The sequence below is a fragment of the Meleagris gallopavo genome, chromosome 3, assembly GCF_000146605.3.
Source record: "Meleagris gallopavo isolate NT-WF06-2002-E0010 breed Aviagen turkey brand Nicholas breeding stock chromosome 3, Turkey_5.1, whole genome shotgun sequence".
Taxonomy (NCBI): Eukaryota; Metazoa; Chordata; class Aves; order Galliformes; family Phasianidae; genus Meleagris; species Meleagris gallopavo.
The window spans coordinates 86,347,141-86,366,887 of NC_015013.2; the positions used below are offsets into that span (position 1 = coordinate 86,347,141).

General features: G+C 42.4%; 1 protein-coding gene across 3 annotated transcripts in view; it reads left to right on the forward strand.

Annotated features, from left to right (window-relative positions):
- Positions 1-19,747, forward strand: part of LOC109366901 (adhesion G protein-coupled receptor B1-like) — a 44,194-nt gene that overhangs the window by 14,192 nt on the left and 10,255 nt on the right. For 2 of the 3 annotated variants that reach the window (XM_031552929.1, XM_031552930.1), the window contains 4 exons: positions 2,216-2,285; positions 9,200-9,266; positions 13,479-13,564; positions 18,458-18,556. In XM_031552929.1, coding sequence (XP_031408789.1) covers positions 2,216-2,285; positions 9,200-9,266; positions 13,479-13,564; positions 18,458-18,556 — 322 coding nt within the window. The remainder of the gene's footprint in view (positions 1-2,215; positions 2,286-9,199; positions 9,267-13,478; positions 13,565-18,457; positions 18,557-19,747) is intronic. The other variant, XM_031552931.1, reaches the window with a different exon arrangement.

Consider the following 19,747-nt stretch of genomic DNA (forward strand, 5'->3'; position numbering starts at 1 on the left):
ACATCTGATGAGTTCACAGCCTAAGTGTGCATTTCTGCATAATTATCACGTCTAAGAGAAGTACTTTGTGAGGAACAAGTTGCTATTTTGGGCAGAGTCTTAGCCGACATTCTTCTTTCTGGAGCTTCATGCATCATGTTCTACTCTAAAAAAATCCTTTCTGACTTCTTAGTGTGCAAACCATGGGATGCCACCCTGATGTCATTACAGTGAATACCATGCAGGTTATATGTCCAGAATATCCAGATGAGGTGTGAAGAAAGCTCAGCAAGATGGAAAATAGTCATTATAGAACTTTTTTAAAAAGAGACATTCTGAAACCATCCTGCTCAATGGCTTTGGACTGCTCAAACATGAGCTCTGCTTGGATGTCTCATATGGGAAGAGAAACTCTTTTCTTTATGATAACTCTCAAATTGGAACAGGCTGCTTAGGGAATCAGTGAAGTCCTCATCCCTGGAGTTGTTCATGAGCTATGGAGATGTGGCACTTCGGAGCATGGTTTAGTGGGCATGGTGATGATGGGTTGGTGGTTGGACTAGATGATCTCAGTTCTCTTTTCCAACCTTAATGATTCTGTGAAACTGTTTCTTTTCCAGACTACTCAGCCTTAACACCTCCCAACTATCTGCTGATCCTCACAGTTAATCAACTTTGCATCGATCTATATTGCTGAGTAACCACCCTGTCAGCAGAGTTGTTTGGATACTGTGTCTGGACAGCCCTGCAGACTACAGCATCTTCTACAGCTGCCTGCTATGACCTCTACAGCACACTAATTAGGGTCTTGTCAAAAAGCACTAATCCTAGCTGGCTACTGAGCCTGCTAATTCCTAATGGGATTTGCCCATCTTTAGCATTGAGACAGCTTAATGCTTTGTGTCACAAGTAGTAGGACTATAAAAAGCCACACAAAGCCCTCCATAGCTGAAGAGCCAGATGTTCCCAGACCATACCCAGACATTTTTATAGGGAAAGGAAAGAGCCAGGCTGGGGATAGTGAATCAGAGAAATACTCAATCTCCTCTGTAGATCCTAGAGCAGTTTACCAGGCAGGAATAGTAAGGATAAGTAGGCTGTTAGCAGGATACAACATCTTCTATTAGTTCGAATGTGCCTAGGTGTTCAGAAACCCAATCCTGTCAGTAGTTTTAAGTTTCAGTCCAGCATTTCACAATACCAGCATGTTTTTGTTCTATTTCTTCCTTATCATCATTTTTTTTGAGATTTTAGCATTAGGATCGAGGGCATAGCTTCACCCCCTTATGAACCTGAAATAAGACCCCATGCTGGTATTGTTAGCTCATGACATCATGAAGATAAATTGCATACCATGAGCATCAAATAGCCTCCAAGGCACAAACTACTCATCCTTTGTAGCACTCATAATGAAGTGTGCCCTCTCTCCAAGGTGGCTGTTTTTTGGGTGCAAAAGGGGAGCAGCTCTCTGGCGTAAAGTAAATACTCTGGTTTGCAGAAAGACCTGATGTTCAGATGCTTCTTTCCATTGTGCTTCAGAGGGACTTGCTCCATTATCGTAGACTCATAGAATCATTTTGAGTTGGATGGGGCCTCAAGAATCATCAAGTTCCAACCCTCCATCATAGGCAGGGCCACCAACCTTCAGATCTGGTACAAGACCAGGTTGCCCAGGACCCCATCCAACCTGGTCTTGAACATCTCCAGGGATAGAGCATCCACAGCATGCAGGGATATAGCTGGATGGGGGGAACACTGTTCCCATTTCCTGCTCTGTCTCATTTGGAGCAAGATTTGAACCCAAGTTGTTCACATATTACGTTAAGAGCAAACACAGCTTTTAATCTCTGCCTTGCTAGTTCTTTTGGGTTAAGTGGTGCCTGAATATTCCACCCCCAAGAAATGTCCTGGTATATTCCTGGCTGTTCTGCATCCCTAAGAATAAAATAAATGAATTTTATGCATCTGCATGTACTATCATTCCCTGCACAACTGCTGAGACCACAGCAGGATACGAGCTGATTACAGCTGACAGCATTAACTTCATTAGCAGACGTAACAAAGGTTCATGCTTCTGGCTCTGAAGGTCCTGAATTCAGACTCTGCCAAAGGCCCAGGCTTGGACAGATGGTGCTAGAATAACACAGGGAGAAATGGGGTATATAAAGTGGTTGAGTTGGAGCAGAGCTGCACATATGTTAAAATAACCAATTTTCTCTTGTTTCATTTTCCATAGGGCTCCCCGCCTTGGTGGTTGCCATTTCTGTGGGATTTACTAAAGCCAAGGGGTACGGCACCGTGAACTAGTGAGTAATGAGGTTCTTCTTCCTATTCTTTTTTTCCAGTCTCACCTCCCATCATTTTGTCAAAAAAAACCACTCGCCCATAGGAACAAAGGTAGGAGCTAAATTCTCATTGGCTGCCTATGGGAGTAGGAATGATAGGAGCTGAGAGAGCCTTCTGACATCCTCAATCCATCAGTTCATCTGAATGCTGTGCACTTGTCTCATTCCTGCCCAAATGTCCAGGGGAAACCTTAGGATAGCAAGTCTTCAGAGAAGGACTTATTGTGTGACAAGAAGCAACTCTCTTAGTTCAGTCTGAACAAGAGGGACGTTTGCACCATAAAGATGAGAATGCCAACAGTCAGCATTCAGATTTTATCTGCACTTGCTTCTGAATCATCTCTAATAGAATAGCAGCAGGGACTAGGTACTGACTGAAAATTGTGTATTCTTTTATAAACAAATTCATAGGAACTGGTTAAATGAATGGCATAGTGGGGATGGGTTGATCTCCTCTCCTCTCCTCTCCTCTCCTCTCCTCTCCTCTCCTCTCCTCTCCTCTCCTCTCCTCTCCTCCAAATATTTCTGCTTTCTTTCCTGTGAATAGACTGGTGTGATCTGGTGCTAAAAGCTTGTTAGATCTTTTCCCATGAATGCAGCACCAGTCAGCATAAGACAACACAAAAGAGCCTTGGAAGGAAGGAGGAAATGTGCAGATGATCACTCCCTGTCTCACTGCCCTGAATCGTGCATGCCAGCACCTCTTGACCCAGAACAGAGTCTCCCAGCCTGCAGCAAAAAGGGTGTCAAAACAACAAAACCTGCCAGCCTCCTTTGCTCTCAGATTGGCACATTAACGAGGTGTCCCACAAGCTGTGCATTGACTTTCCTTCATACCCAGGGTACAGAGTTTTAGTGGGCAATATTAGTAGTAACTGTACAGTTGGACTAGATGATCCTAGAGGTCTTTTCCAACTTTAATGACTCTATGATTAACTAGAGCAGCTCCTCATTTTGCTGCCAGTCTTCTGAATTCTTTTAGCCCTTCAGTTTCTGTTTCTCCTAGCATCCAGGGGCTGGCTGGCTCTCTGCCTCTATGGCTGGCTGGCTGGCTGGCTGCCCAGGAGTGGCAGGGGATCCTGTGCTCCCAGCAGGAGCCACAGACTCAGGAACACAATTTCTTAGCCCTGCTGTCAGGGTGCTTGTGACTGAAATAGGAAGGTATCTCAGGCATTGCATCGTGCTCCCACACTGCTCCTTTCCCAGCCAGCCTGTCCATTCCTCTCCTCTGCAAGTTCCTGTGATTCATCAGCCATGACTGCTGCAGGGCTTCCTGAGATGCTCAGTGAATTTGCACATGTGCACTCAGCTCTTTTCCATAGGAAAAACCTTTCGCATACATGCTGTGTCCCTAATGCCATGATGTGCAGAATATGAGCACAGGAAACAGCCTCCAGACACACATTTGTTGCACTAACGCCTTGTTGCGATTCCTGCTGTTGGTTTTACCAAGAGCCATCTTAGAGTGAATTCAAACCCAGCACCGTTCCAAGCAGCACGCTGCAGGCACCTGTTAAGCAATCTCTGCTTTGACTCCATGCTACAAAGGCACACACAGGCACATGATGCTTCTCCAGGCTGGTTTATGAGCAGCTTTGCACCTGAACTTCATATTCTTAAAACATGAAGCAGAGATCCGTAGGCCAAGACACAGGGTGAGCCTACACTGCAGCACACTTTTCCTTTTTTTCCTCTTCAAGAGGCATAAAAGCTCTCTTATATTGATGTGTTGTTTTTACTTTCCTTCTAGAAGGAAATCAGTATTATACACCAGTAATTTCAGAGCTGAACTTGAAAACTTGAGGTTGTTCAGACAGAGAAATCAGATTTAACAGTGTTTAATGCTAAAGACAAACAGAATACAGAATAGAATCTTGTTCCAGGATTATTTTGGTTTCTGACCACTGCAGAAGGGTTCGTGATAATTGCAAAACTTGGATCTGGAGAATAGAGGCTCTTTCTCTTTTTAACTAATATAGGACATGCAGGGGGCATTTCATATGGGCAGTAACAGACCTTCAAGCTTTCGTTTTGCTGAACAAAACAGAAGACATTAGCCTTAACATGTCCCTTTCTGTAACTAAAGGGACAAGAGCTAACGTGATGGCCCACAAATGGCTTTACATTGTCATTCAAAAAGTCTTCTAACCCTGCTTCATCCAGCTTTGTCCTGGTCATTGTAGCTATTCTGGGATGGATGTAGCTATGGGATGAAGCTATTCTATAATGACAACAGACAACTGAGAAGTAATCTGAATCCTGTTCCACTGAGACATGTAGCAGTTGAAGGGTTGATCATGCCTCCAAGTTACATTGCAGGGAAGTCAGAGACTGCTCGAAGCATGAGAAGACCACTACACTTCAGCTGGCCAGATCAGACACCATTTTTTAAGTAGAGGGAGGGATTCAAATTAAAAATCAAATAGATACTGAAGGTCCCTGGTGTTTGGTGAGTGGTAATTTTCCAGATGACAGTCAGCCAGAGGCCTGTATAGTTCAGGACTCTTCTTCTGGAGGGCTTTGAACTCACCATCTATAGTGAGTGCAGGCAAACAAGAAGATTTTTCCTTTTCTCAGCTGAACTGTATTTGAAAGGAGATTTTGTAGTTTTTTGGAGAGGACCTAGGGGAAGAGTACAGACTGTTCTTTTAGTCTCAAAGAAAGTCTCAAATTTTCAGGCTTGAATGAGTAAAATCATAGTCTCACAGAAATGTTCCAGTTGGAAGGGGCCTTAAAGATCATCTAGTTCCAACCTCACACCATCAGTACAGATACCTTTCACTAGATCAGGTTGCTTGGGGTCCCTGTGTAGTCAGGCAGCCTGTGCCATGCCTCAGCACCTTCATAGTGAATAATTTCTTCCTCATATCTAATCTAAGTCTCCCTCTTTTAGTTGAAAACCATTGTCCCTGCTATATTGCTATACTCTCTGATAGATACCCTTTCCAACTTTCCTTAGTTGCTGGAAGGCCACTTTGAGGTCTCCTCAAAGTCTTCACTATTTCAGGCTGAGCAACTCCAACTTTCCCATCTTGTTTTCATAGGAGAGCTGTTGTAAACCTTGAATATCCTTGGACTCGCCAGACACTAATAAATTCCCTTTAACCAGTGCTCCAGAGACTGACTCTGGATCTCTAAAGCTTGAATGGAGCAGCTGAGGTTGTGCTACTGGTAGCTGGAAATTCATATCCTTTCCCACAAGACAGCTCACAGGAGATGTTGTCAAAGAACAGTGCCAGGAAACAGCAAATTTCCAAGGGTCCTTCTTTGCCATTGATTGCATCAAGGCTTTGGACACCCACAAATATCTCAGTAACTTTTTTTGATTATATTTAAATACTGGTGGGATAGTCCTGAATGCCAGCTGTAGTCTTAGCTATATAAACATGTTAGCTGTCGCACTGTGGGTGCTTAATTTTGTGCATGATCAAGGTGAGAGCTGTTGCAAGCAGAGCTGTGGGGTATAGTCAGGAAGGGCTTGTTGGAAGTCAGCTCTTTGCAGGACCAGGGCAAAAACCCTCCATTTCACACCTTTGTCATAGAAGAGAGGTGGTGACCAGGGAGGTGGTGGTTGGAATATCTCCTGTCCCTAGAGATATTCAAAGTCAGACTGGGCAGGGCTCTGAGCACCCTGATCTAGCTGTAAATACCTCTGTTCATTGTCAGAGAGTTGAACTAGATAACCTTTAAAGGTCCCTTCCAACTCAAACAATTATGATACACAAAAACAATCAGATGTGTGGTGAGGTGGTCTTTGGTACTGGACTCAAGAGCCACTGTTAATCTGGGAAGCACAGCTTGGAAATGGTAGTTGATCATTGTTAAATTACTCACTTTCTTCCAGTGGTCATTTTGTTTAAGAGATCTCCAGAGAGATCTCTTTGCAAGTACTCTTAGTGAAAAGCTAATATTTTTGTGCCTTGAAAGGACAAGGATATAAGTGTCTCAACTAGACTAGCATGTTACTGGAGTTGCCTGTCAGTTCTCCTTCTCAAATACCACTTCTTCCTTTCTTTGCTGTCAGCCACCACCTCTGACAGTTTTGGAAGGAAACACTTTGATTACATGCTGTGACAGGGAGATCAGACAGTCAGAAAGGATAAGGGCCAGTGCTTGGTGATGTGTGAACCCAACTTCAGAAAGCCCAGGAGGGGGGAGAGGGGCTGCTGGGGACCTGATGGGAATAAAAGCCCTCGTTTTGCCATGTCCTCATCGCTAACTGGAATGCAGGACTGTCTGCTCCCTTCTTCAAGCGAGCTGTCTCTTTCCCTTCTACTTGGAAGGTTTCCTGGGAAAAATATTCCTAAAGCTAGGATTAAACATTGAAGCAAAAGATTTGGGGGCAAGCACAGCAATTTGGGAGCCCACCTGGTTCTCCCTCTGTTCTGTCCTTGCATTCATGAAGACTTTCAGTCATCACAGCCCTCCAACACTGCATTCCCATTTCCTCCCTCCATGCCTGATTATTCATTTTATTATTACACCTGTTCAGACTGTCTCAGAGAGCAACTTGTTATCAGGAGGAAATCAGAATTGATTAAATTAACACGTGGTAACTTTAATTTAGAAATAAGATTCAGGACTTGGAGAAAGTCAGAACATCCTGCTTTCAATTTTCAATATGAAATGCTTTGTGTTTTGTTTTTTTTTTCCCTCCAAATGTTCTGAATTTTAAGGTGAAAAACAACATAGTTGGATGTCATGTCTGACACAAAAACAATTGAAGCTGATCAACAAAATTGAAATGTTCCCAGGAAGGCTTTGTTTCCTGGGAGAAGTCTGAAAGGCAGTGTTTCTTTTGATGCAGAATGAAATGATATTGCTGAGAGTACAAGCACATAAATGAATCACTGCAGAGTTAGCTGGTTTAAGAGCTTTGAGGAAGTCCTTGTTCCATTGTGGTTGCTTGCTCTTATCCATTGGTAAATGCATGGTACTTTACTGTTGAAACAGGATTACTCCACTGCACATTTACTCCAGGGTACTGCCATGTCTAAGCATGCAAACTTTCCATGGGGTTGCTGACACAGTGTAAATTCTCATCTTCTCTTGCTCTAAGGTACCAAGTTTAAGTATCCATACTCTAACTTGCTGCATTCCCCATGAAATAGAAATCCAGTTCCAGTGCTGATTTAACTGTTCATGACTGTCACAGAATCACAGAATGGTTGAGGTTGGAAGAGACATTTGGAGGTCAAGCGGGGACACATATAGGAAGTTGCCTAGGACAATGTCCAGATGGATTTTGAAGATCTCTAAGGAGGGACACTCCACCATTTCTCTAGGCAACCTCCTTGGTCACATTCACAATGAGAAAGTGTTTCCTTAAAAAAAACTTTTTCCTTCCTGTTTTTATGTTCAAACGTGAAAATTGTCTACCTGGCCATCCTGTCACGTTCAGCTGATGAGAAACAGATATTTCTCTTATCTGTTTTTCTTTAGAGCGGGTTTGTCAGTATTTCTGGGAAGGTGGCAGGGTCACTGTCCCTGATGGTGCTCAAGAGTCATCTGAATGAGGTGCTACAAGATATGGTTTAGTGAGTTGTAATGGTGACAGGAAGATGGTTGGACTAGATGATCTTGTAGGTCCTTTCCAACGTTGTGATTCTATGATTCTATGGGGATTTCAATGCATAGTGAGATCTGCATGTGGATGTACAGTGCAGTAGAATTTCCATGGAGATTCCTGTAGTACATTTATAGTGTTAACCTGAGAGATGGGAGGTCTCCATCTGATCTAGGTGCATTGATTGCATGATTCTATGATTCTGTGATTATTCAAGTGTTGAAAGACTGGTCAGTGCAGTCAGTGGAGTTCAGTGAAAGACTCCTTTGGATCTCCACTGAAGAGAAATGTTATCAAGGCCTACTGGATTTCATATTCCATGATAGGCACTGACATGATAGACATCAGTGTTTAGTGAGAAGATTCCCTTGGGCTCTGTAGGCACTAGGCAGATTAGGAGCCTAAATTCCACAGAAAGTCAATGGAGAAAGGAGAAATTTGATAGTGATAGGACAAGGAGGAATGGCTTGAAATGGAAAGAGGGCAGATTTTGATTAAATATTAGGAGGAAATTCTTTATTCAGAGGGTGGTGAGTCACTGGCACAGGATACCCGGAGAAGTTGTGGATTTTCGATCTCTGGAGGTGTTCAAGGCCAGGTTGGATGGAATCATGGGCAGCTTGATCTGCAGGGTGGCAACTGTTCCCACAGCAGGGACTTTGGAACTAGATGAATTTGAAGTTCCCTTCCAACTCAAGGCATTCTATGATTCTCAGGCTGTGTGATGTGAGGGAGGAGCAACATGTTGGTTTCCAAAGGAGGCATGACAATACCTCACTTTCAGCTTAAGAACATCCACTTAAGCAGCAAAGTGAATTCCCACCTTGCTGCTGAGTTGTGAAATTTCCCCACGGCAGCAAGCCCAGAGGGAGGATCCAAGAGCAGAAATGTACCATGCTTCTGGACCCGAGCTCCCCCTAGGCCTACTGGTTAGCAAATGAACAAATCTGCTCTTTTGCCTGAGCGAGCATGACAAGAGAATTATCTTGCTCACAAAGTAATGCTGTAGCTTCCAGCAGGACCTGGTCTGAAACAGAGCATCGCATGAATTTTGCATGCATTCCTCTGTCAACAATCAAATGGTAATCAAACATGGCTCTGCAGGCAGACCCCCAGGCAACCGGGCCTTTGTGCAAGTACAGGAGAAACAAAAAGCAAAACTTGCTTGCTGTAAATTCTGAGACTTTTTTACTATGGAGTATAAGCTCCTGAGATCAATCCACAGGCAAAGGGAGGCAGCAAAACATGCATTTTTTTTGATGGTGGTGCAAGCTACCAAGTAATTTTCTTTTCTTTCTTACTTTTCCAGCTGCTGGCTGTCATTAGAGGGAGGTCTTCTCTACGCCTTCGTGGGACCAGCTGCTGCTGTTGTTTTGGTATTTGAGCTTGTCTGAAATCTTTTTTTTTCCTCTTTGTTTTATTATTATTATTATTTTTAATTTTATAAGACTTCCCTCATACTTTCATCCCCAAAAGCGTCCCTCTTTCTTTCTATTCTTTTTTTAATAACTTTATCCTTCAGGAAGAAAACACAGAGTATTAGAAGCCAGGAATTTGGGATGAGTTTAAGTCTGAAATGCAGTGTACCTCAGCAACCAGCCTTATACCTCTGTCCTCTCTGGAGTTCCCTAGACACCTGGATAAAGCTTTAACTTTTTATCAGCCTGTCTGGATGGAAGTGCAGAATGGTGGTGGAAAATTATGACATTAACTCCTTCAGAATCTACTGTTACTGGCTGCTCTTAGACAAAGTAGGGTCCACTGACAGCATTTATTCTTTTGTCCCAGATGTCTATGGAATTTGAGTAACTTCCTTGCTCTCAAGTGAAATGGAAGTCTTTGAAAAACAATGCTGAGAGGATCCTTTATGACTCCAAAAACATCAAGTTTGCTTCTTGTTCAAAGAAATGGTGTGGTTCAAGTAGGCATTCATTAACTCTGTCCTACTGTCCCTATCCCTTGGCTCTAACCCAAAACCAAAGCCTGTTTCAGTCAGTTACTATTTGAGTTGAAGGTGTCACTGAAGTGATGACAGACCTTTCATCAAGCTTCCCTGCTGTTGAAGCCTCACTGATCATGAGAAATCTTGACTGTCAGGGTTCAAAGACTTTGTAAACTGCTGGTCCCTTTAGGAAATCCCTTCTGCAGCAATTGCAGACACATGTAATGAAACTTGTAGACCCATCTAAGTGGAAGTCTGTTTTTTCTCTCCAACCCAGTGTTTTATCCAGTGGAGGAGTTGTTTGGTCTTGTCTAATGTGCCCTGGAGAATCCCATAGGAATGGAATTGTCGACATTTGCAGTTTCTTTTTTGGATCTTTTTTTGTTTCAGGCAGTGCTGAGGGGGATAACTTCCCTGTAGCAGGAGCAGGCTTACAGGAGAATAGCTACACAAAACCTCTTGCTGCCTCTATTTTTATGGCTGTCACTGCACATCAAGCCACCATGGTGTCATCATGACATCAAAGAAACAACTCATCAGTTGCCCCTCTTCTACAATAAAGCTAAGCTTTTCTCTCTTAGAATCTTTCTTTAGCATTGATACAACACATAGCTGAGCCTTTTGATAGTCATCAGCAAAGAGTGGGAATATGCAAATGTACATGCTAACCAGTCATTAGATTTCTGTAGGCATGCGATAGTCGGATTTTGTTCAGTAATGTTGCTGATGGGCTTAGAGTCTTCCTTTTTGCTGGAATAATTGACAGCAGCATTAAGTGGCTTAGTGTTTTCAGATGAACTGCCTCTTTGCTCAACAACATAATAACAGATAGCTCTGGCTCAGTGGCTTGGGTGTTCAATAGACAGCGGTGATTAGGAGGGAGTGAACTATTGTACTGCCTGGAGAAAGAGCAGTCAGCCTCCTGCCTGTTTTGCTTTTGTTGTGCCAACAACAAGGGAAGTAATCCTTCAGCTTTCCCTACCCTGCTCCCATTTGGCATCTCTGTTTTCACTTATCATCAAAGATGGAATTGGAGATAACCTTACAGTGAGGTCAACACCTGCAGATGCTGGTTCACACAGAAGGTTTTAGGAAGTGGTGAGTCATCTCTGGAGGTGTCTGTCTCTTTTCATTGCCTAGAGAAGGCGCCCGTACATCTCATTTATACTACCTGACTCATTGCTAGCTAAATGAGAAGCAAATGATGCCCAAGAGAGGTATGAGGTAGTGTACCTATATCCTGAGGAACTTGGGGAAGAGGAGGAGGAATAAGCATTGAACACTTTTTTGTAAATGGAAACCCGAGCTGACAAAATTCACACTATGGCTTTGTAGCAGAGCATAGGGTGGAATACACAGTTCTCAAGTATGCACTGTGTATGAGACCAGACAGTTGTCTCTTTTGTGCATGCTTTGTCCTGATTTCAGGTTGGCCATGCCAGATATGGAGGGTCACTCCACCTTGGCTCCGTATGAGGACAGTGAGGCTCTCACAAGGCTGTGTGAGGGATATGCAGCTGTACTACTACTCAGGACAGGATTGCTCCAGATAATCCACCTGCTTTTGTGCAGGGATCACAGAACAAGATGGGACCTGGCTCTGCACCTGAGCTAAGCAGCTCTTTCTCACCCGGAACTCTGAAGAATATGATACGTTGACACCCAAATGACTTCGCACACAGCTGACTTGCCTCCAGCTGGGTTTATTGTCTACGCTTTTAACTTTAAGAATCCCAGGACATTTAAATTCAGGGCTGCTGTAAGTGGTTTTACACTTCTAACTCAGGTGAGGCACCCTGATGATACACAGGTTGAAAGCCTGTTGCAGAGATGCAATTACCGAGCTACAATTCTTCATCTCTCCATAAATGAATGAGGATGAACACTGTTGTGCCAAACCCTAGTAGGTATGCAGCCTCAATACTTCAACGTCATATTGTACCTTAAAGAAGAGGACCTCATATGCTCAGAAGCCTCCAGCATGGTGAAGAAAGACACATGAATTGCAAGTGTGCTCACAAGTGTGCACTTAACTGGGGTTTGTTTTCTTGCTGATCTTTGGCTAAGTTACTGCATGTGACTTGCCAGCACTGTGTCTATAAAACAAAACAGTGGTGTGCTCTAGAAATGGACTGACAGCTGTGGAAAGTATTTCACTCACCCAACAGCTGATACAAAAGAAAATAACTGCTATTTGGGAGCTCTTCCATTTGCTGCCAGCTGTAGACTCCACATCAGAAAGCTGGGTCATGTCCTGATGAAATCAGCAGAGCAAACTCAGAAGGGTTGTTCAGTCTTGAGAATGATTTTGGCATTTAGATGAAGGCTTAGTGTGAGCAGAAATGTCTTTCCCATGGGCTGTGTGTTCTTTGGTGGTTTGATGGCTGGAGTAGATAATCTTAGTGGTCTTTTTCAACTTTAGTAGTTCTATGATTCTATTAGTTGTTCATTCGGACCACTTCTCAAAGGTGTTCTAAACTCGCCCAGGCTCTTATCTAACATCTAATGGCAAATATATCTGAATTTGACCTGAATTGTTTCCTTGCAAGCACAATGTGCAGAAGAGCATCTAGTACCTCGTCCTACCAACACCAGCTGTTTCACTGGAAAAAAAAACAGGAGAATGTCACTTTTTTCCACCATCAGCACTGTGCACCTAGGAAGAGGTGATGCTTGTGTATCACTTAAGTGGTTATGTTCAGAGGTTGCTGAGGTTTGCATGGGGTTTGTAAAACAGATGCAGCTGGCAGTGGTGAATGGAATCAAAATGGAGCACTGAGGAGTTCAACATCTCTTTGAAAGACCTTAGCTCTGCACAGCTTGTATTTCCCTGTGAATTTTATACCTGACTGATACAGACATCTGTGCTCTTACCCTAACAAAGCAGAACGAAGGGCTGTGTAAAGTTGCTTTGCCTACTAATTTCTTGGAAATGGATAGATGGCTAATCCATGAGCTGTGCAATCTGCAGTCTTTCTCAAGATATCTTAACCATAGCAGCTGATATTTCTGCTTACTCAAGTACCTCTCCATCTCTTAATTCTGAGAGCAGCAGTGGTGCTTCACTGATCAGGAATGATGACTATCCATCTGGAGCATACCACGCTGTCCTATTAGTGCTGCTGCTTTTGGACCACAGATTCTAAAAAAAAAACACTTTTGAAATTGTGTCATGCCACTTCTCTCCCCTGCATTGGCCACTTTCAATTTGTCTTATCCTGAAAAAATACTTATATGCTTTGAGTTTGGCTCGATCTTGAGCATACATTTGACCTGATCTAGCTGCAGATGTCACTGTTAATTGCAGGGGAGTTAGACTAGGTGACCTTTAAGGGGCCCATCCAACTCAAATGATTCTGTGATTTTATGAGCCCTGCAGCATTTTGAGCACTTTACAGCCTTGTCCTGGCCCGTGCAGACCTCTCTGAGCTGCTGCCAGCTGCATTCTGCTTTCCTGTACTCAGATTGATGCCCAAGGGAGGCGGGATGGTAAGGGGATAAGAGGGGTGGTGGCCTGCAGAGATGTGACTGTCACCCAGCTTTGGGAAGAAAAAAGGGCTCAGCTTGCCCTTTTGTTCCTTCTGTACTGCTGAGTGTGATCTGCCCCACCTGAGAACAAAACTGTGTGTTGTTTTTCTTTCAACAGGTGAACATGGTTATTGGCATTCTGGTTTTTAACAAACTTGTATCCAAAGATGGAATAACAGATAAGAAACTGAAGGAACGGGCAGGGTATGCCTTATCAATACATCTAAGTAAAGAATAAAAACAAAAAACAACAACAAAAAAAAACCAAGGTTGTGGTCAATAACCAGGTGAGAAATACAGAGAGAGATTGGAGATGGAAACAAGCAAAAGCAGTTTTAAACAAAATGGAACAAACGAACAAAGAAATCCATGGATTAATATTTCTGCCTTGTTACTCAGCGCAGAGTCAGAAAACAAAATAACAAAACAAGAAGCAGTACCTTACTGATATAGGGAGAGACTGAATTCAGCTCTTTGTTAAAAAGGCTTCATCCCGAACTGACATATTCTTCCAAAATATAGGAAAAAGAAAGTGATTCTTTTCACTAGCTCCTGGAGAATTAGTTGGTTCAGAGAGGGATGTGTCATTGCTGAGTTTGGCACGTGGCATGGGCTGTGTGACAGCAGGATTGCATCTAGCAGCTGGCAGATGGCTGAGGGATGGCAAAGGTACACAGTGCTTTGAAGGAAAGAGTTTTGAAGGCATACAAGTGAACAAATTAGTATATGAGTGGTCAGTAGAGAAAGGTATCTCTTCTGCAAGAAGAAATTCTGTTACCTCCTGAAATTCTCCCTTTTCCACAGTCACCACTCAAACCTGAATCTCTGAAGCCCAGGCCTGGTGCTAAGTGGTTTACTCTGTAGTGTAATGGAAGAGTTTATTTCACAGCTCTTGACAGCAGCCAGTATGACAGCAACCACACAAGGCCCTCCCTTGGCTTACTTCCAAACTATTGACAATGCATCTATTTAGTGATGGCATCAAAACTGAGAGCAGAAGCAAGCTCTTATCTAGCCAGAGAAGAAGGAACAAGAGAAGGCTCACATTTAATCTACAGTGTTGACCTGGCCAAATGGTATAGTTCCTTGGTACAATGAGGAAAAAATCTTGATGCCTAAGTAAGATATTTATTACAAGAGGAAAATTAAGTCCTTTTGGGTGATCAGAGGTATGTGTTATTGCTGGGTTAAATATGTATGTGAGTAAGTGACCTTAGTGCATTGCTTTAAGCAACCACTAACAAGGAAATGCTTTATCTGGCTGATGCCTTTTTTACAAAGAGAACTCAGGAAAATACCTTAACTGCAGGCAGAGTCTACAGAAAGGTAATTACGCTGAAAAGTCAATGCTGAAATAAATCATTTATTGGATTACCAGAGCAGCGAGTTGCTGCTTATCAGTCTGTCCCTCTTTAAGTTAAACTGCACACAGAAGGATCTTATTTAATACCTATCAGCTGGTTATTGATCATACTCACAGTTATACTTTGACAACAAAGCCAACAAAGCAAAAAAAAAAAAGTCCTTTTTCTGATGTTCTTTGTTTTTCTTTCTTTTCTCTTTTTCCCCCCTTTCATGTCCGTGTGTGTGTGTGCAGCACTTTTAAGCCTTCTCTGTGCTAAGTGATTTTGTTCTCCTTTCCAAGTGCACCTGCTGAGATTGGGGGGGATGCTTTTGGGATCCCCGATGCTCCTCCCTTTAGCTAGCTGCTTCTGGCCTGGGCTTGGGAACCGTGTTGGAGGGTAGATCTGAAGATAATCAGACTGAGTCATGGCCTCGGACATGTTTGGATCTGAGGAGATGGTATAAAGAAACGTTGTGTTTCCTTTAGCAGAGGCAAGAAGTATGGTTCAGTGTTGGAAAAAAAAAAAAAAAAGGGAAATCCTCCCAAAAAAGGAGGGGAAATTGACCTATTGAATGAGGAGCCCAGCACATATACCCCAGATTGGTTGTCATTAATAAAGTAGTGTTAACAGCTTCTGCAAAATAATACCTCAGACACAATAAGTCTTGCCCTATAGTTAACAGAGGAAATCATTGTGATTACTGATGTCATGAAGCTTTGATTTTCTAAAGGCATTTATCAGAAATATCTTTATACTTGTATCAGAAAACGAGGCTGTGGAGAGGTAGATGTGGTTGCATGGAGAGCTTGCACATTGCACATGGATGCCACAAATCCTTTCCAGGCAAATATCCTGTGTTAGAGATGGGGAGAAAACCCTGCAAGAGGTTCTCAGCAAATACCTGCTTGCAGTGCTCCTGTATTTCCCCGAGGTTGACCATCCTTATTCTGCAGTCAGCTGCACCAATAGCATTTTTTGTCTTGTTGACATGAGTGCTACTAAAAGCAAATGTTTTCATGCTGGATGCAGGGACCTTTAAAATGAATTTTAAATTTATTCAGCCAACATTTATTCCAGAAGCATTTGTGTGCTTATGTAGTCAGGGAAGAAGAATGAGACTATAGGGTGTATTCACAAAGACTAATTTTAGCCTGCTGAGTTTAATCTCCCCAGGCTTCCTTTGTAGCCATTGGAAAGAGACAGGAGCTTTGTTTAGTTTTCCCAACTTCTCCCTTAGAGGAGCTTTACTTCTTTTATCCTTCTGCTGATTGACTTGATAAAGGTTGCTCCAACACCTTGTATGAAACATTCTCTGCGTGTGCTGCTGGGGTATGGCAGAGCTGGATGGTTAGTGCCAAGACAAGTAATTGGGAAAATAATGACTATATTAAAATAGGGACAGATTTGGATTGCCCTTCATCTGGAAGTGTTTCATGTTGGAAACATGGGCTGTGCATGGTGTAAAGCACTGTTCAGTATCTAGTAGCAAAGTCCAGGCTTCACAATACACATGCGATAAGTCTGTGAGCTGTTCGTGGATATTTTAAGAGGAAGAAAAAGCTAAATTAAATGAATGCATTATTCACTGTGGTTGTTCCATTAGCTACCCTATCATACATACATGCACCAATATAAACCTAGCATGGAAATTCAATATATTAACAACCTCAAGCCCCATAGTAGAACGAATCAGAATACAAATGTACCCACATCTGTGCTTACTGCTTACAACTTTCTGCATAAATGCACCCAACAGCAATTACAGTTGTGTGTTATAGTGGTCTTTTGGCTGGTTCTTTGTGGTTCAGTGTCATTCATGTTTCTCTGGTACAGTTTTCCATCAAATTCCTTGAATCAATCTATTTTCTTTTTGCTGCCTATCTCTGCCTCTCTCTGTCTCTCTGCTTATCTGTTCTTTGTGGCTTATAGGTCTGGGGATGGACCATATTTTTTTTAAGGGTCATGCACTTAATGCCTCTCAAGACCCACTTTATCTTTAGTTCAGCCACTGTCCTCACTGGATTTACACCATTTTGCCTGGAAGATAGGAATTTATTGACACGGGAACTAATTTTCTCTGTGTCTCAAGGCTGAAAGTTGCTGTGAGACATCTTAGTTATGAGTCCTTATTTTGGAAGGCAGTGATGGCTTATGTCACTGTAACTAATTCAAAGACAATGAATAGCCATTAAATTAAGCTCAATGACCACTAGGAACACTGATAATGCTGTGTTGGTGTTTATAGGTGTATTCTTTTTGCAGTGAGACTGAACACAAAGCCATAAATGTTAGGAAACCATCAGCTAAGTTTCCTAATCTCTCTCCCAGCTATAAAAACCCAAGGTCTAGTAATTCTAAACATCATCAGCTTCACTGCCATCACCAAGGAATGACAGACATGCTATCATCAGTGATGCTTCTCTGACATCAGGCACTGTGTGTAGGTCTGCAGGATGTTTTGCAGTCTCCTGCCCATTTTCTATGCCAGATCTGATTGGGCAGCATGGATCTGTGCAAACCAGGCAGTGAGTTAAAAGTAGTAAATTCTGGAAAGAAAAAGGGCCAGTCATCAGCTCGTGTGGCTTCTGAGCTCCCAGGTAACAGCTGGCTGTTCATACATACAAACATCTAAAAACTGTGGACATACCCTTCCCTAAGTCCACAACACATTATGTACCAGCAGCCCACAACAGCCTGTCTCTATGGTTGATCTCCTCCAGAAAGAGGGAGCAACCTACACGAACAAGTCTCAGGATTCATCCCAAAGATATTTTCAACTCCAAAACAAGATTTGAGAAAAGAAATATCTCAAAAGTAGTCAGTGTGTCCACTTTGCCGAGTTTAAAACTCATAGGGCTTCTCCATGAGCAAATTGATGGTCTGGCAAAACACCCTTAATTTCAAGGACATATGCAGCTGTTGTATGTGCATGCTCTTAGTCATAGATGAAGCCACCAAAGAGTACCTTATCTCTTGGTATTGTCAGCTGCCAAAAAGAAAAATGTTTTTTACAAAAAGGATGGTGAGGCACTGGCACAGGTTGCCCAGGGAGATGGTGGATGTCATGTCCCAAGAAATATTCAGAGTCAGGCTGGATGGGGTTCTGAGCACCCTGATCTAGCTGTAGGTGTCCCTGTTCATTGCAGAGGACTTGGACTAGATGGCCTTCAAAGGTCCCTTTCAACTCAAATGAACAAATGATTCTATGTTATGGGTGTTTCCACTGAGATGAGGACTTGCACACAAGGGCCATGTGTTATCCTTTGGGAAACAAGCTAAGTAGTCCCCACAGCCCTACTTCTTGCCTTCTACTGTACAACCCTGCCACCATTTTTTGTTTTGGAGCATAAAGGCCAAGAGGGAAAAGAGCAATTTCTCAAAAAACAAACCAAAAGAAGGAAGTGAAGACTGGGAGAGCAGTACTGGTTTCTCTTCCATGGGTGCCAGAGAGAGACACCCTGAATCTGGTAAAACTTTCACCAACACAGTTCCACCCTCTCCAGTGGCACCAACAATGCCTCTGAGTCATACATTTTCCCATTGCTCGCATCTGGAGTGGTACAGATGAGAGAATTTTATTTCTGCCTGTCTTTCATTTTTCTTTTCAAACTGGGTATGGTTGGTTGATTCCCTTTCTTCTTTCTTTCCTTTGTTCTTTCTTTCTTTTGGCTTCTCTTTCCCTTTCCTTTGTACGTTTGTGTTCATGAGCAAAGTGTTTTGTTTTGTTTCAGTCTTTTGGTTTTAATTGCAGTCAGATGGCAGTGCCCCTTTACGGCATGACGCTCAAATGTTCCAAGTGTGGAGTAGTTTCTTCTGCTGAAGTTTCGGCCACAGCCACCAGTAACGCCATGTTAGTTCCTCTAATTTCAACTTCTTTTCTTTCTTTCTTTCCACTTTCTTTTATTTTTATTATTATTTCCCTCATTCATTTCCCCCCTCCCTCACCAGTTCCTGTTTGTTTTCTCTCCCCGTGTCCCTGCCCACTTCCCTATATCCCCACCTTTCCTTGACCTCATTCTGTGGGCCATGAGTAGTGTAGGGCTTATTCAGTGTCCTTGAAGCAAAAACTGAGGGGCTGGATCCTCAAAAGCACTCTATGACATGCCTAGATTGAAGCATGTGAGCAGCCCATGGAAGACAAAGGGACTGGTATATATTTCTTGCCCCGATTCAATTTAGTTCCTTAAGTTACGGACTTAAAATTCTCATTTCTGTTAATTTTATAGATAGAATGGGGCTAGTTTACCTTCAGCATATGCTTGAGTTTTTTACTCCAGTGAGACTGCAGAGCACTGAACATGATTTAACTGAGTTGGTGAACCATCTACTGGCGTTTGGTATTTTTCTCTTCTACACGGCTAGAGTTAAGTTTAATACCTCACAGGGCTGCATTTCTGATTTGATAACTGTTGACTGTCTCTCTTTTGTACCCTTAAAAGCACTTGGAATTAGTTCTCAAAATCTGAAAGTGTTTCATGGCTCTGTGTTATGAAAGTCAAATGCTGTTAAATCTCTTCCTAGATGCAACTGGAGTTAGTAAAAATAAATTAGATTATAAAATGTCAGGGGTTTGTTCTGCTGGAGAAGTTGTTACTATTTATATTGTTGGCTTTTCTCCCAAAGGTTAAGGTAGGAGGGAGAGCAATGAGGAAAGATTTGTCTTTCCTCATTCCCTTTCTGAAACTGTGTTATTTACATCCTTTCAAGGTGATGCTATATTTTGATTTTAATGTTTACAGTAATACCTATAAAGTGTGTGCAACAGTTTCAGACATCTTCAATTTCTAGAAATCCTGGCTTTAATTAAGCTAACAAAAATATGCAGTTGAGAGCCAAATCTCAAAATGCAGAAATGTGAAACAAAATCAAAATGTGAGGATTTCTCTCTGTTTATTATTATTATTATTATTATTATTATTATTATTTCCTGAAAATAGCTGTTTCTAGAAAATCGAAAGCAGGTTAGGGAAAAATACATATATCTGAAAAATGATAAATTGTTGTTAGAAAGAAAATTTGCCATCACCTCACTTAAGACATG